The following is an 18,359-nucleotide window of genomic DNA, read 5'->3' on the forward strand; positions in this document are numbered from 1 at the left end:
ACACTCTGCACCACAGGGGCTATTCAGCTAGACTTGATGGTAAAAATAATTATATTTATATAATAATCTATAAAACATAGTTGTATAATATTAATCAATTATTGCATGATAGTAATACTTACATTGCACAATTAAGCTGATATTTGTGCTTTTTATCACATTTACAGTCATAATCGAACACGTGTAAACACCAGTATGTTCCATCGTTATGTTGTCTAGTCTGAGTTCTAGCTCTTTTTCAGTTCCATGCTGGAGAACTTCATTTTTCTTATCAGTCCAGGTTACATTAAGAAATAGGCTACTATCTACTGAGCATTTCAATATCACTGATGATCCTTCTTCAGCTCTGATAGCATTGTCTGGTTTATTTCTTCCCTTTTCTGTAAGAGAAATAAAAACTTTGCAACCTAAAAATGTTATGTAACAGAATAAACAGCAAATAAGTGTCACAGAAATCAGAAGTAGTTAAGAGCGAGTATGTTCTGTTAACCCTTTCGGCGAGCATGCTCGGGTGCTCGCCGAGTATTTTCAACGTGCTCGGGTGTTATGTTTGAGTCGCCCTGTGCGCATGATTTGCTACTGTTTGACAACTTTAATATATATGAGGAATGCCTAAGAAACAGTTGCAAATCATGCACACAGCGCGACACAAACATAACACCCGAGCACGCTGAAGATACTCAATACTCAGGAAATACCCGAGCATGCTCGTAAATGTCGAGTAACGAGCATGCTCGCTCATCACTAATCAGGAGGCTACTATATGAGTGCATTGAGCATGGAGAGGGAAGGTCAAGCCAAGGCCACCAGACTGTCCTCTCTAAGAACCTGACGACTGACAGTCAAACATGTGGGAAGTTAAGTTATCCAAGGTTTGGGATAGAAGGTATATCTTCTATAACATTTTTAATATTTTATTGTTCACTGAGATATACCAGCACATAACATGGAAAGTAAATTGGAAAATTCTGTACTGCATGTTATTTGGTCTTACCTATGATCTCCCCTGTGATTGCTATACACGTAGGACCTGCAATATATTAAATAGGAGACATTAAAAAGTAATCCAAGACTTGATAAACTTTCACATCATGCCCCAAACAGTCTCACTTTCCAAAATATAAAAACTAGTTAATACTATCTCCTTCATTTGTAGTCTTGATTAAACTAGAACTACTGATGGAGTCATTTTGACTCCTTTCGTTTTTTATTTCTCTTCTGTGACTACATTTTTCAGAATTCCGGCTTGAAACTCGGTGACTTTTCCTCAAATATGATGTGAAAAAAGATTTTGTGAGAATAAATAATTTTGGTGAAAAATTTGCGCGTTTTTTTCAAAATTTACCAAGAACTACTGAAGGGAGTCATTTTGACTCCCTACTATATTTTGAGGTCCTTTTGTCACTAAATGTTGCTATAAAGTTTTGTGCATAATTTTTTCACTCTGTCTTATTTACCCTGATGTTCATATAGATGTAGTTCAATTTACATGTCAACTTTTCACATTTTCCTTGTGTTTTACCTGCTTGTATTACTGTGTAATGCTGAACAAAATAGCTTGTTTACTCTAGGCTCTTATCTTATGCTAATGAAGGGTGGTGTTTTTCTAAGGTCCTAGCAGGAGACAGTATTCTGGATAGTAACTTTACTTTCAGTTCAGCTGAAGAGACAAAGAGAACAGACGCAGACATACGAGCTCTGAAGACTCATAGAGGTATGAATTGTTATGAAATAGTTTAGCTGTCTGTCAACTGATTCAGCCCACCTACTTTTGAAGGTGGCAGAACAGTTATTATTTCTTTTAGTTTTCATTTCATTTCTATTTTTCAGCAGGGAACTATATAGAATTATGGAATTTGTGAGGAATATGGAGAGAAGACGTTTGATAAAGCCTCAGGATATTCTGGCTACTTTGCAATCCATACCGGAGGATGAATCGGAATCCGAATTGCAGGAACATGTATTTGATTCTGACAGTGATGAAGATTTCATTCCTCAGAACATATCAAGTGAATCTGAAGACTCAGAAGGAACAAATCCAGAAGGTAAGTAGTTATGTGTATTTATTTGTTCTTCCACACACTGAGTTAGGGCCTGTGCACACTAGCAGAATTCTGGCTGAATAGCCATCTGGATATTCTTGCCGCAATACAGGCCGTACCTGCCCGCTCATGCCTGAAGCTCCGCTCCGAACCCCGGGCTGGAGCCGCTGTCAGGGACAGAGCAGCGCTTGCTTATGCGCGAGCACGGCTCCGTCCCAGACAGCGGCTCCAGCCCGGGGTTCGGAGCGGAGCTTCAGGTATGAAACTCCGCTCTGTACCTGAGCGGGCAGGTACGGGCCGGATTGTGGTGAGAATATCCGGTCGGATATTCCGCTGCTAATCCAGCCAGTGTGCACGGACCCTTACAAAACAAAAATTCTAAATATTCATCAACTTTTTTACAGATATTCCAAGCACATCAACTGGGGATCGGGCTCATGCAGTTATGTTGCCTCGTGACCATCCTCCTGGTCGTGGACAGAAAAAATCTGCAAAACGTCCCAGAAATGAAAGAACAACAGATAACGATGGCGGCGAAGGTAATGCAACAACAAACACCAGAGAAGGCGAATCTGAAGGAATACTAGTTTCAGCGGATGGCATTCAATGGAAACCTGTTGAAATTGGAGAACACTTGCCTGGTAGGCGTGACAGCCAAAATATTCTTCGAGAAGCACCTGGCCCTACAGGATACGCCAGAAGAAATATCATTATCGATAGTCCTTTGAGCGCATGGCGTTTATTTTTTGATTCATATATATTGACACATATAAAGAACTGTACGCTTGCAGAAGCATGCAGGAACAATAATTTACAGTTTACTCTATCTGATGAGGAGCTAGATGCATTCATTGCGATATTCTATGCTCGTGGAATATCTGGCACGAACCGTCACTCGATTAGCAGTATTTGGTGTAATGACTGGGGAATACCGTTTTGCAAAGCGACAATGTCTAGGGACCGCTTTGTTGAAATTATGAAGTTTCTCATATTTGATGAGAAATCTACTCGATCGGAGAGACTGCAAACGGACAAGTTTGCTCTATTTTCTACTGTGTGGGACAGGTTTATTGAAAATTGTATTGCGTGTTACAAACCTGGCCCATACATAACGGTGGATGAGCAACTTTTCCCAAGCAAAACTAGGTGTCCATTCACGCAGTACATGCCTTCCAAACCAGATAAATATGGCCACAAATATTGGCTAGCTGTTGATAAGAGGAGCAAATATCTGGCAAATGGCTTCCCTTATCTAGGCAAAGATGACACACGCCGTGCTGAGGACCTTTTAGCTGACCATGTGGTAATGAAGCTATTGGACCCGTTTTTGAAAAAAGGTCGCAATGTTACAACCGATAATTATTTTACTTCAGTAAAATTAGCTAAACAGCTAAAAAGCAAAGGAACAACCATCGTGGGAACACTGAACAAGATAAGGCGAGAAGTGCCTAAAGAAATAAAATCCATGAAAGAGGAATTGTACAACACTAAAGTGTTTAGAAATGAAGACAATTTTACACTTACAGTATATCAAGGAAAGCCCAACAAAAATGTTGTCATTTTGAGTTCCGTCCATCCAGATGTTGTTGTTGCTTCTGATTCCGCTAAAAAAACTCCAGAAACGGTAAAGTTTTACAATGAAACAAAATATGGAGTAGATGTAGTGGATCACATGGCACGAAAATATACCACACGAACATGCACAAGGAGATGGCCTGTTCATGCATTTGAAAATGCCTTAGACTTTGCGGGTATAAATGCATGGATAATATTCAAGGAGATTACCCACCAAAAAATGTCACGCAAGGCATTTTTGCAAACGCTTGTGAGAGAGTTGAGTGGTCCTTATGTCACAGATAGGGAAAAGGGTTCCACATCCCAAGTTTCTACATGCTCAGAAGTGATGGTTCAAACAAAATTTTGCCAGATCAAAGAAAAGTGCAAGAAAAATAGATCTGTCGGAAATTGTAAGACTTGTGGTAAGTCTTTGTGTGGGCAATGTACTGCCATAAATCAAAGGCAATGCCTAAAATGCGAAACACCAAATGTTTAGAAGGTGAATTCTGCGCCATATTTTCATTTTTATGCTCCTCCACCTACATTTTCTCTGCTTTTTGTTCTTCAGTTGTTGTTTATATGTGTGCACTTGAATAAAAAAAAATGTTTGAAAAACGTCTATTATAATTATTGTTATTTTCTGTAGAAAAATAAGAAAAGCAGAAAAAAAACTATCAAAAGCATTACTGTTGGATCTCACAATAATAATACATTACAAAAAATATAATTATTAATAAATAACCACAAATGAAACTCTAAAAATAAACGAAACCAAGCAAGGAGTCAAAATGACTCCTTTCAGTAGTTCTAGGCGGGGTCACGAGTCCAGTAGTCCTAGTGTTAACTAAGCATTTCAGTGCTAGGCTATGGTATTTATGGGAACTGAAGGAGTTGGATCATGAATCCGAAGGGTGGATAATACCTTGCTAATCTCTGTTGGTCAACTGCAGGAACCACCGCCATCCTGAGAATGGGGCTCTGGAATTCCCAATGTGAATAGAATTCTGTTCTTAGGACTGGTGCTTAAGAACAGTGCTTGTCTATCTGTAGCAGTCCAGAAAGTATGGACTAATTGTGTGTGTGCTCGCTGTACTATCACTCCATTCAAGTGAGGCATTCCCAAGCAGTACACCTTCAGCTATAATTAAATTATCCCCTATTTTGTAGATAAGTGACAACTTACATTTATAGGTCAACCCCTTTAACAAGATTGGATGCTGCAGTATGATACTTTTTCAATGCAGAGGAAATAAAGAGTCCATCGCTCTTTCCTCTTGGGATAATGATCTCAGGGCTCTTTTCTTATCATAAGAAGAATCCCTGCTATATGTCATGGATTTATTAATCATATATTTATTAAATCAGTCAGGCCCCTGGCAAATAGGTATGGTTTTATACTGTATCTTGAGGATTCGTGCAATAAGGCCATGTAGCTCCTATGAGGCTCCTTCAAAGAGGGAGCCCAGTCTATGGTTGGATTTACGTCTTGGTTTACTGACTGCTGAGAACTTTGCTGGGGCTTCTTTTCCATAGAATTACAAAGTTAGCAAACAAGAATCAAGGAATAGAGGTGAAGAACCAAGATCCTTTGGTCATGTTGGTAACCAGCCCTCAAAGTTGTCTAATTTTAATTTTTCGCTCTATGTCTATGTCATCTCTATTTAAGCCACTAGAAGGACTTGCTTTCTTTTCTATGTTTTTACCAGAAAGAGGAATAGATGCCTTCTCTGATACCGAGTACTTGACAATTTTAGTTATCTCAAATGTATGAAACAAAAAAAATCCTACCTTTTTAGATACTATCGCTCAATAAAGATATGAACTGGATGAACAGTTTCCATCACTTGGTGTTCATTACTGATGGAAACCAGAGATGTGCAAATAATAGCTTTGAAACAACTTGAATTTTCGTCAAATTTTACACATCAAATTTAGATTTGCAAGAATCCATTTTTTTTTGCAATTTTATTTATTCAGATCCAGTTAGTTACACTTTTGCTAAGCTTAGAAGTGCCAGGAAGGTGATAAGAAATAAAAAATATTAATTCACACATGGCCCTCACCGGTCTTCCATGGTCAATGCTGTTGCCTTTACTGGGCCATCTACTCGCACTGAGCTTCTGAACTTATGTTGCAATCTGTTTAGTGCAGAAGGCCTTAAAGGTAAGTTGTCAAAGATGGTCAACCAAAGAACATATCAGCGACCGGACCAAAGAAGACAAGCGAGGTTTTCCTGTGGGACAGGTGTGTGCCAGAGGTGTAGAGAATCAGAGATTTTGTTTATTTAAATTTTTTTATATGTGTTTATTATGCTCTGGGGTCTGGATAGAGCATGAATATGTACATCATATTTGCATTGCATTAATTTGTGGCCAAATTCAATCAATCTTCTTTATTAATCACTAATGGAGACGTAAATAGAAAGGTTGCGGAATGAAAGGACGAGCTCAGACTGAGTTCCTTCGAGCCTACTTGTATTTGCTTCATAAAGTGTGTAATTATTCTATGGGACCAATCATAAATCATATCCATTGTTGGAGAATCATCCCAATAGAGATAGACCCAATTGGCAAGTGATTGATTCCAAAATGAAGTCTTAATGAGTTTGTCTTCTTCTGAGCCATTGGGGCTCATTATTGAGTATAAGTATGGGGCCACCAGATGATTTTTTTGTTGGGCCTTTTTAACCCTAACAATATATTTGTAAAACCAATAACTACTTACAGCAAACATCAAGAAGAACAGTTTTTCTAGTTGTCCTCCCTCTGGAGTTTGTCATTTCACAAGTGATGTTTTCATGATGATCCTTTATAGATGGGGTAAATGTCACAGTAGATGAATTCTTCTTCCAGACATCGGCCACGTTACTCTTCTTCCATTGGAAATGTAATGATGTTGCAGAGCAATTTCTTGGAGGATAGCAGGTCAGGGTCTTATTGACACCAGTAATCAGTGTCCCAAGATCTGAGATGACCGGTTCTTCAGTGAGATCTTCAAAACAATATAAGATTTTGTTATGATTCCTGTCAACTATCTACACGATTGTACTCAATAATTGGGCATTATGTTTTAAATAACCGATCGCATGACTATAAAACAAAGCAACTACATATTGTTTTACTAATTTGATACCTGAGTTTCATCATACTAAATTTTACAAGTAATTTAGATATCATTAAAATAAAAAAAAATTGTTTCCAGTAATAAATGGGAGATAGAAATCTTGCCAATATTGATTAAATGTTTAAGGAACAATGGGGGCTCTAAGCAAAGAAGAGAAAATGACCCTACTTTTGAATAAAAAATGAGAAATCGTTAGGGTTCTATGATCAATCCAACCAAGACTGACCATTGGATTTCTGTTGCAGATGTGCAGATTGATTTGCTGTGAACCTGCACGAGAATTATTCAAAGATGCCCAACGTACATGGGGCTAATAAGTGTCGGCTTTTCTATATGGAATACATGATAATAACCATTATGTTACCCATTTTTGTGGATTTTTTTTTCTACAGACAGTAATCTACAGTACACAGATTATTTTCAAGGGCAGGTGAACAGAGTTACAAATACTCTACTTTGCTCCTTTGTCTTGTCTCCATTGGCAATGGTTTGTGAAACTGTTTTTGGCAGCTGTTGGGCTAATGAAAACTCGCAGCTCACATGGAAAAGTTATAAAATTGTGGTGGCCACTACACTGATAGTTCTATAAGAACTGATAGTTCTATAAGAAAAAAGTCACAAAATTGAAGTAAACAAATATGGCTCGCACATTACGACACAGGATTTTTTTTATGTATATTAATAGATATTGACTTAAATAAGTAAAAATACAGTCAAGGAATCAAAATGACAATAAAGTGGAAACGAATATCTTCAGTAAATTTCCACTATAGATGTAGACCTGTTGCAAATACCCATAGAACTAGCTAAACTATCATTGAGGACCTTGCTACTTACTAAATACTTTTCTAGCACTGAGCATCCATTTTTGTCGATCTTATTTTTGTGTTTTGTTAGAAATTTGCTTGCTGTGTTTTGTGATTTGATTGCTCATCAGTTCAACCTCAGATATCAATTCCATTCAGTGACATTATCTCAGGTGCCTTGGGCCATTGTTCTCTCAGCCAACTGACCCCTTATGTAGATGGAAAGAGTGGACACAGTGGTGCCGTCACCACAGAAGGTTTTACATGCAGTCTCAGGTGAAGGATCTTGGAATATTCTTCATTGTTTCAGCTAAAGTAAATGCTTAAGGGGAATGGTGTCATCACTTCTGACTTTTGGGAGGGGGCTGACCCCAGGGAGGAAAACAGACATGCTTTAGTGAAGAGAGTGTGGAAGGATGCTGAAGGGAGAGGATCTATGGCTATGGACATTTTGCTGAAGGATGGATGGCTTATGGATTGTGGGAGATCAGTTACCGACTAAGCCGAATAAATGTGCTACAGTTGTGGATATGTTGTTTGGATTTACATTTTTTTAAAAGGACTGTTTCTGCTAGATACTTTTGCTTCCATCATTTTATCTGTCATCTGGAGTATCATCTATACTGGCTGGAGATACGAAATCTGTGGTCTAACCAAAAGTTGGGAGACAGTGAGTATCGCCTGGCACACAGTCAGTGGTACTACTGATCCCAGGTTGGGAACTTGAGGACTGAGAGTACTGTATTTTGGCCATTTACCTGGAATTGCTTTATTACCATGGATGTAATTAATAAAATATTGTTGCATCATCAACCTGCCGAAGGTGATTACTTACAACCCACAACCTCAGATCTTTACACTATCTTAAGTATGTCTAGGCAGCCATTGATTCGAGAGGGGCAGTTTGATCTATATTAAAAAAACAAACATACATATATATATATATATATATATATATATATATATATATATATATATATAGTACAGACCAAAAGTTTGGACACACCTTATCATTTAAAGATTTTTCTGTATTTTCATGACTATGAAAATTGTACATTCACACTGAAGGCATCAAAACTATATATATCATCAAATCATTTAAGAAAACCGTCACAATAGTAGGTAGTGCACAATGCATAGTGGGGGTGGTAATGATAATTATTGAAAAAAAGGAAAAAAGCTTATGCTAGAAAAAGGCACATCCCAAAGGATAAAAACAACATTTTATTGAAATACTTTGTGTACAAAAAAATACCTATGCATAAAAAAATAAATAAATAAAAGCGTGCAATGTGACCAATGGAAAGAACAGTCTAGCCTCAAATAATGAGACAATTGACCCCCTCACAGGATATGTAAGCAAAATGAATTTTGCATAGAAGACCCCTATGACCACAAGTAAAAGGTACTGTATAAAATAAGATAAAAAAATGTAAAATTATAAATGTTCTATTCCTTAAACACACACACACACATATATGTAAGGAGTAGGAGAGCAACAAAATTCACATGAAGAGTGACAATAGCGAAAAAAGAAAAATTTATATATATACAAATATATATATATATATATACAGTTATATGAAAAAGTTTGGGCACCCCTATTAATCTTAAGCTTAATGTTTTATAAAAATTAGTGTTTTTGCAACAGCTATTTCAGTTTGATATATGTAATAACTGTTGGACACAGTAATGTTTCTGCCTTGAAATGAGGTTTATTGTACTAACAGAAAATGTGCAATCTGCATTCAAACAAAATTTGACAGGTGCATAAGTATGGGCACCCTTATCATTTTCTTGCTTTAAATACTCCTACCTACTTTTTACTGACTTACTAAAGCACTTTTTTTGGTTTTGTAACCTCATTGAGCTTTGAACTTCATAGCCAGGTGTATGCAATCATGAGAAAAGCTACTTCAAGTGGCCACTTGCAAGTTGTTCTCCTGTTTGAATCTCCTCTGTAGAGTGGCATCATGGGCTCCTCAAAACAACTGTCAAATGATCTGAAAACAAAGATTATTCAACATAGTTGTTCAGGGGAACGATACAAAAAGCTGTCTCAGAGATTTAACCTCTCAGTTTCCACTGAGAGGAACATAGTAAGGAAATGGAAGAACACAGGGACAGTTCTTGTTAAGGCCAGAAGTGGCAGGCCAAGAAAAACATCAGAAAGGCAGAGAAGAAGAATGGTGAGATCAGTCAAGGACAATCCTCAGACCACCTCCAGAGAGCTGCAGCATCAACTTGCTGCAGATGGTGTCACTGTGCATCGGTCATCTATACAACGCACTTTGCACAAGGAGAAGCTGTATGGGAGAGTGATGCGAAAGAAGCCGTTTCTGCAAGCACGCCACAAACAGAGTCGGCTGAGGTATGCAAAAGCACATTTGGGGAAGCCAATTTCTTTTTGGAAGAAGGTCCTGTGGACTGATGAAACCAATATTGAGTTGTTTGGTCATACAAAAAGGTGTTATGCATGGCGGCAAAAAAACACAGCATTCCAAGAAAAACACTTGCTACCCACAGTAAAATTTGGTGGAGGTTCCATCATGCTTTGGGGCTGTGTGGCCAATGCCGGCACCGGGAATCTTGTTAAAGTTGAGGGACGCATGGATTCAACTCAATATCAGCAGATTCTTGACAATAATGTTCAAGAATCAGTGATAAAGTTGAAGTTACGCAGGGGATGGATCTTTCAGCAAGACAATGATCCAAAACACCGCTCCAAATCTACTCAGGCATTCATGCAGAGGAACAATTACAATGTTCTGGAATGGCCATCCCAGTCCCCAGACCTGAATATCATTGAACATCTGTGGGATCATTTGAAGAAGGCTGTCCATGCTCGGCAACCATCAAACTTAACTGAACTGGAATTGTTTTGTAAAGAGTAATGGTCAAAAATACCTTCATCCAGGACCCAGGAACTCATTAAAAGCTACAGGAAGCGACTAGAGGCTGTTATTTTTGCAAAAGGAGGATCTACTAAATATTAATGTCACTTTTCTGGTGAGGTGCCCATACTTATGCACCTGTCAAATTTTGTTTGAATGCAGATTGCACATTTTCTGTTAGTACAATAAACCTCATTTCAAGGCAGAAACATTACTGTGTCCAACAGTTATTACATATATCAAACTGAAATAGCTGTTGCAAAAACACCAATTTTTATAAAACATTAAGCTTAAGATTAATAGGGGTGCCCAAACTTTTTCATATAACTGTATATATATATATATATATATATATATATATATATATATATATATATATATATATATATGCAAAATTAAATAAATTCTATCCCAGCAGAAAAGAGTAATAGAGTAAAATATAAATGTATAGAAAAGATCCCTGTGAAGGGCAGGAGAAACTCAATAATGCACCAGCTCAGCAGTGCATCAGTACAGAGTCAGCTGCCAGTCAGTGCCGTAGGTATAGTTACAGCCACCACTCGCTATGTATCGAGCAGTGACTAGGGATGAGTGGACCCATGGAGGTTTAGGTTTGGCCAAACTTCAGTCCAAAGTTTGTTTCCGGTACCAGAACTTGACCCTGAACTTGACCCCGTACCCAAACTCCATATCAGTCAATGGTAATCCGAACTTTGGTGCTGTAAAATGGTCATAGTAAGGGCTAGGGGGCTGAAAGAGGACGCAAGGGGGCGTAAGGGCAGGACAATTGCCCTGCAAGCAAATGTAGATCGGGAAAATTACTTAAAACAACATAAAATAAAAAAATATAAAAAATAATGATCTTGAACCAGGAGGGAAGAATGGAGCAGTGCTTTGCACTATATTTGTGTCCAGCCAGGTACAGCAGGCAGGAACGGGCTGCCCCCAACCACCAGCTGCCTATTTGTACCTGGCCGGACACAACAATATAGGGAAGCACTTTTTTTCTTTATTATTTCATGAATTTCATGAAATAATTAAAAAAAAAAATACGCGGGGCTTCTCCCTATTTGTGTGTCCAGCCAGGTACAACTAAGCAGCTGGGGGATGGAATCTGCAGCGCAGGGAGACCCAAGCTTTCTGCCCCCCCCCCCGCTGCAAATTGCAGTCCGCAGCCACCCCGGAAAATGGCGCGTTCATAGAAGCTGGATGCTGTACCTGGCTGGCATACAAAAAATGGCAAAGCCCACGTCAAAATTTTTGGGAAAAATTAATTAAAAAATAAATAATAATTTAGGGACTGCATCTTTATTAACTCCTCAAATGTCATTTAGTGTTAAACTAAAGGATTTATTTAAAAAAAAAATTGGCGCGGGATCCCCCATAATTTTAGGCTCTAGCGGAGGTTAAGCAGACGGCTGGGGCAGATGTTTGAAGCCTGGGAAGGGGGTAATACCCACGGAGCTTCCCAGACTACTAATATCAGCCCCCAGCTGAATATCTAGCCTTTACTAGCTATTAAAATGGGGGACCCCCCCAAAAAAATGACGTGGGGTCCCCCTATTTTAATAGCTAGCAAAGGCTAGGCAGACAGCTGGGGGCTGATATTAATAGCCCAGGAAGGGTGCCATGAATATTGGCCCCCTCCCAGGCTAGAAACACCAGCCGTCAGCCGCCCCAGAAATGGCGCATCCATAGGATGCGCCAATTCTGGCACTTAGCCTCGCTCTTCCACGCTGCCCTGGTGCGGTGGCAGGGGGTAATAGGGCTGGAGTTCATGTCAGCGCCAGCTGCCATGAAGCCCAGGTTAGTAATGATGGGCGTCTATAAGACACCCCCATTACTAACCTACAAAGTGTTAAAAAGAAAAAACACACTACACCCAGAAAAAATAATTTATTTGAAATAAAACACACCATTTTTATTTAATTCTTAGTTTACTAAAAGAAAATAGTTACCTGTCCACGTTCCTGCGCTGATCTCCCATGCACAGCTGTCACATCTGGAGATGGTGACAGCTGTGCATGGCTGCTGTAAGCTCACGCTGCCGGGAACACATTCACTCCCGGCAGCGGGAGCCACTGACTGAGGTCACTGGAGTGCATTCAGTCAGCGCAGCTCCGGAGACCTCCTTTACGGCACTGCTGTACCGTGGGAATTTCTCACGATACAGCAGGGCCGTAAAGGAGTTGACCGGAGCAGCGCTGCCTGAACTCCGGCGAACCCGCTTATGCAATGACGGGGCTGCTTTACGGCCCCATCATTCTAGCGGCGGCAGCGGTTCAGAGCGGTCACATTCTATGTGGCTGCTCTAAACTGGAGATCATCGTGGGACACTCGTGGACTACTACGAAGGGGTAAGGATAAGGTTGTGGTTTATTACTTTATATTTTATTACAGGAGATCGATGGCTTCGGGGAATTAGGTGTCTAGGTGAGTATAGGTGTAGGTTATTATTTTTTACTTTATTTTAGGTGGCGATCGGCGGGGGCAGGTAATGTGTGAACTAATTTATTGTAGGTAACCACTGGCCACCAATGACATGTATTTAAAATTTATTGGGGACACAGTAGGGCAATTTATATAGCAGGATCAGGCTGATGGGAACTACTGCTCCCATCGAGCTGATCCTGCTGGCAGGAGTGGACGGGGGACAGACATAGGCCGATGGGAGTAGTAGTGTCACATCGGCCTATGTCTGCCTGCACGCACACACCCGCAGACATCGCACAGACACCGCGCACACCCACACACATCGCACAGACACCCACACACACCAATCATGACGGGCTGATCGTCTGGGAGGTGAGGCTGACCTGTGCGACCGTGGGAAAGTTCATGTGAGTTCATGCAATGCAGTCAATCATGAACTCACATGAACCCTCTGAGGGCACCGCGGCGACTTCAAATGAACAGCTGATCGGCATCACCTGATACCTCAGCTGTTCATTTGAAATAACCAGCGGGAAAGCGCAGCACAGAACGGGAAGGCCGGCGGTGAAGTCTTTTCACTGCCGGCTTCCCCGCCCGGGTACTTCGCTCCCCGCTCCTTGGTGCTGTGCTCCCCGCCCGGTCCTAACTTACGATCAGGATGGGAGGTGGCGAGGGGAGAGGAGGATCGGGGTGGGAGGCTGCGGGGAAGCAGTATGGGGCTGTGTGATTGTTTAAAAGCCGGCGGCTTTTTACCGCCCGCTGGCTTTTACACAATCAGGAGAATTCTCCCACGCTGGGATGGCATTCTGATGACAGGCTGGATCTCAGCTGAGCGCTGCCATCCAGCTTATCATCCTTCAGAGACACTGCAGAGCGCAGGCATTATGGGAACTTCCGATTCCGGTATTCGATATTGTAAAAGTATCGGAATTAAGTATCGGAATTCCGATACCGCGAATATCGGCCGATACCCGATATTTCAGTATCAGAATGCTCAACACTAGTGGTAATACATTAGGCCTACATTTTAAACAAATATCGGAGGAATTAATTTCTGCACCTTAGATGAGTATCTTAGGGTGTCGATTGTGCCCAGAGGTTTGAGGGTTCAAATATTCCCAGCATGGGAACCAACACCAATTGTGATTTTTTTATCACATTGCTTGGCTATTTACACGTAGATGTGAGCGAACTTTAAGGGTATGTTGACATATTCAGTATTTGGTCAGTGTTTTACATCAGTATTTGTAAACCAAAATCAGGAATGGAACAATCAGAGGAAAAGTATAATAGAAACACGTCACCACTTCTGCATTTTACACCCACCCCTGTTTTTGGCTTACAAATACGGATGTAAAATACTGACCAAATACTGAATGTGTGAACTTGGCCTTACACTTAAAATCTGCAAAAACACATCTAAACTGAGAGTTTGGTTTAGCTGCTACTGCTTCAATAATCTATGACCAGCCAGCCACTCCAGCTACACTTAGCGCCCATATCGAAGGGCCGATTAGGGATGATGTACTGTGATAAGAACTCTGCCCTTAAGTGGATGGATTTTATAGCACAGTTACAATCCTAGGATGGACAGGCTATCATCTAGTATTATAAATGCATGTAAATGTGTGTATGTATATGCAGGTGGGCGTGAAAGGGAGAAAGAGGGGGGCAGACACTAGTCCGACATAAGGGCCTTTCACTGTTGGTCTCTGCTCCTTGGACAGAGGTAACACAAAGCTGCAGAGCATGGTCATGCAAAGGTTTGTTAGTCGTCTAACTATAGGGACACATTGAACTGCAGAAAAGCTGCAAAGAACAAGGTTTTATTATTTTTTATTTTTCAGGATTGTTTGTGTCTTAATTCAGATGTGATGGATTAACATGGCTGTAATGTGGAGGATGAAGCCTGTAAATATTTCATCAGGGGCGTCACCTTCTATTTATAAATTATTAGATCTTATATAACATTGTTGTACAGTAACAAGAGCCAGTGTCGAATGGGGGTGCCAAGGTCCCACCAGTAGCATTGACTTTGAGGGGCCCAATTTTCACCTGCATGCAAATATTACACTTCTCTTGGTCACAAATGTACTTATACCTCTCTATAATAATAAACTTTGTATTTTTTTAAATTAACTATGATATACAGATTTTTATTCTGTACAAAGTGAATTATGCCATGTACTGCCTATACAGTGATGTTGGGGGTCCATGTCTGCACAGGGGCCCACCGGGGGATTCCCCTGTTCCCCAATATGTCAGTCAGCGCCTGCATAGAGCACATAAACATCACAGTCATATCTCACCAGATACACTCACACTTACCAGTCACATTAATGGTTGTTGCGTCTCTGTTATAATTATATTTCACTTTACTCTTCTTGCTTTCTAAAAACGAGAAGATATCCGTCACCTGATCTTCTTTTCTGGCATCCACTTTACTGTCTTTAGTTTCTTCAAATCTGAAGTAATACCTCCCCTCATCTTCTTTCTTGGCGCCAGTGATTGTCAGGGTGCAATCTCCATTATCTAGATTTCCTGTCAGGTGGAAGTTTGTTTTATTCACATCACTGGATTTATTATTTGTAGCTACGATATAATAAGGAGATAAAGGTTCCTTCTTCCGTATCTGTATCCAGTATCCAGTGGAATTACTGAATGTATTTCTATAATCAGCTGTGAAGGTGCAAGGAATCGTCACACAGAGACCCTCCTGTACACCGACATCAGGGGGCACTCGGATAGAATAGCCTGCCGCATGGCAAGTGATACCTGTAAAAGGAAAAAAAATGTCATTGTTACATTTTGGTAACTATATGTATCAAATAATTCAAAGACACTGATATACTGATTTTTTTTCTTAAAGGAAGATTGTAAGCACAGAATTACATTTAGACATCGCTCAGATTTGAGAATAAAAAAATCAGTGCTTCTCCATAAAAGTAGGACGAGTTACAGGCGATTGTCATGCGTATCTCATTTCGTATGTTATGCAAGTGTGCGATTTTTTTTCTCACTTAACATCTGTATGCAATGAATTTTTAACATCATCTTTTACATACTATAATGTTCTATGCAATTTAAAGCTAGTTTACAAAACTAATAAAGCATTCTTACATAAAGATTGGTAATGAGCGAGCATTCAATTCTCGGGTACTCGTTGTTTGAGTAGAGTAAATTGGAATGCTTGATTGCTTGATCCAAACAGCGAGCCCAATGTAAATCTATGGGAAACTGAAGCATTTTTCCGGCGGACCCTTCCCCGCAGGTCTGCAAAGGGCCTAAAAATTGTCGAAAACGATGGGAACAGTGCTCAAATGACATGGGAACAGTGCTCAAATGACATGGGAACAGCATGGGGAAGACCCCTGGTAGCATCTCTGACAACAATGTTGTCATAGTATTACGCCACTTTTACGGACTCATAATAAAACATACAAAATCCAAAACCAAAATGGATTTTCCTAAGAAAAACATTAAGGAACATCCTTTCCAGGGTAATGACTTGTACATAAGGCAAAATAAATCCCAAAAAAACAAAAATGCTTCTCCACACCTTGGACTACGTTCACATGTAGCGTTTTTGATGCATTTTTACACTTTTGCATTGGTTTCAATGGTGAAAAATGCATTCACCGGCAAAAGTAATTTTAACATCTTATAAGGTAATATGTTAATTTTAACATATTACCTTTTCTGGCCATGTTGTGTGCGAGACATGATCAGACACATCCTGTTTCATTTATGAAGGAGGGATTCTGAAAGTCACAAAGCCAATTTTTATAGGGCTATCAGGTGGCCCTTACTATTCTTAAAGGGTCAGCAGTCGGCCCTCACTATTGTTAGAGAGCCATCCGCAGGCTATGCTTTGTTGTTCCCATTATTAAAGAGTCGGTCTCTTACACTGTTTTTGCGTATACAGTGACTGCAAGGGCTGCCAAAAATTCGGACACACCCAAATACCCCTTTGAAGAGACATAGACAAGGGCCTCAGTAAAATAAATGTTCCCATTATAACGGAGTGGGTCTCCTATAATGGTAATGCCAATGCAGTGACTGCAAGGGCTGCCTAAATGTGGGAAAAAACACAACACCAATTTAAAGACACAAAGAGGTGGGCCTCAGTAATGACATGTTCCTTTTAGAAAGGAGCGGTTTTGCTATGCAGTTTTTGCGTATTCAGTGAGTACAACGGTTGCCTAAATTTGGGAAAAACCGTAATACCTATTTAAAGACACGTAGAGGTGGGCCTCAGTAGCGACATGTTCCCATTAGAAAGGAGCGGGTCTCCCATACTGTTCTTGCATATGCAGTGACTGCAACAGCTGCCAAAAATTTGGATGCAGGAGGACAAGAGCAAATAGACAAAATCAGGAAGCGTATACCCATGTCTGGGTGTAAAGAGGTGCATGGGAATAGAGCTCCCAAAAAAGACTCTAGATTTGAGTTTATATTACGCTGCTATCATTCGGTGGTGTTGAGAAGTCTGGCCCAATCCAGCCCTTGTTCATTTTTATAAGAGTCGGCCTGTCAGCATTTTCAGTTGACAGGCGGATGCGCCTATCATTTATAATTCCCCTGGTGGCACTACAAACCCGCTCTGACAAAACGCTAGTGGCAGGGCAGGCCAGGATCTCCGAGTCGAAGAGAGCCAGTTCATGCCACGTGTCCAGCTTGGATGCCCAATATGTATAAAGCGCAGATGAATCACGGAGGGCGTTGGTACGGTCGGCAAGGTACTCCTTCAGCATCTTCCCAAACTTTTTCCTCATTGTGAGATGACCCCATGCATCAGGTCTTATACGATTGGAGGATCTGAGAAAACTGTCCCAGAACTTTGACAGTGTTCCCCTGCCTCTGGTGGATTGGATTTGTGTCTCTCTCGCCTGTACTCCTTGGTTGTCCAGTGAATTGAGACCTCTGCCACCAGTGTTTTCAGATGGGAATTTTTTTCATAATCCTGCAACAAGGGACTTCTGGTACTGCCCCATTTCAGCAGACTTGTCCGCCATGGGAATAAGAGATATAAATTTCTCCTTTCAGCGTTGGTCTAGAAGTGTCACCAACTAGTATTGACTGTCGCCCAAAATTTGGAGAATGAGAGGGTCATGGAAAAAGGCAGCGGAGCCGCCACCAGGTTTTGTCCATTGTCACACACAACCAGCGGTGTCAGCCACTGATCTGCCTGCTCTTTCAGAGCTGTCCACAGCTCTTCAAAGGTTTGTCACCTAAGCATGTTACCTTCAGCACAGTCTGTTGCTGCTTGGCCGAGGCAGTGCTGCAGTGCTTCCAGCTTGTGACTCATGTGGTCATTTAGGAGATTGAGACTGAAGAGAAGGATGAGGTGCAGGAGCTGTAGAGTATAGGGGCAACCCTGAAAGACTCAGAACCCTTAATCCTCAATGTCGGGAGGATGTGTTCCATCCCAAGGTCCGATTGGATTCTGACTTCACTATATTAACTCAGTGTGCCATCATTGAGATGTATCTTCCCTGCACAAA

General features: G+C 40.6%; 1 protein-coding gene across 1 annotated transcript in view; it reads right to left on the bottom strand.

Moving 5' to 3' along the window:
* LOC141171657 (sialic acid-binding Ig-like lectin 14) overlaps positions 1 to 16,562 on the bottom strand; it is a 30,294-nt gene extending 13,732 nt beyond the window's left edge. Inside the window, exons 1-5 of the mRNA XM_073655322.1 lie at positions 16,550 to 16,562; positions 15,184 to 15,630; positions 6,324 to 6,590; positions 995 to 1,030; positions 123 to 380 (exon numbers count right to left, since the gene is read on the bottom strand). Coding sequence (XP_073511423.1) covers positions 123 to 380; positions 995 to 1,030; positions 6,324 to 6,590; positions 15,184 to 15,630; positions 16,550 to 16,562 — 1,021 coding nt within the window. The remainder of the gene's footprint in view (positions 1 to 122; positions 381 to 994; positions 1,031 to 6,323; positions 6,591 to 15,183; positions 15,631 to 16,549) is intronic.
* Positions 16,563 to 18,359: the final 1,797 nt, after the last annotated feature.

The sequence above is a fragment of the Phyllobates terribilis genome, unplaced genomic scaffold, assembly GCF_046119375.1.
Source record: "Phyllobates terribilis strain yellow unplaced genomic scaffold, ASM4611937v1 Scaffold_12__6_contigs__length_324123572, whole genome shotgun sequence".
NCBI lineage: Eukaryota > Metazoa > Chordata > Amphibia > Anura > Dendrobatidae > Phyllobates > Phyllobates terribilis.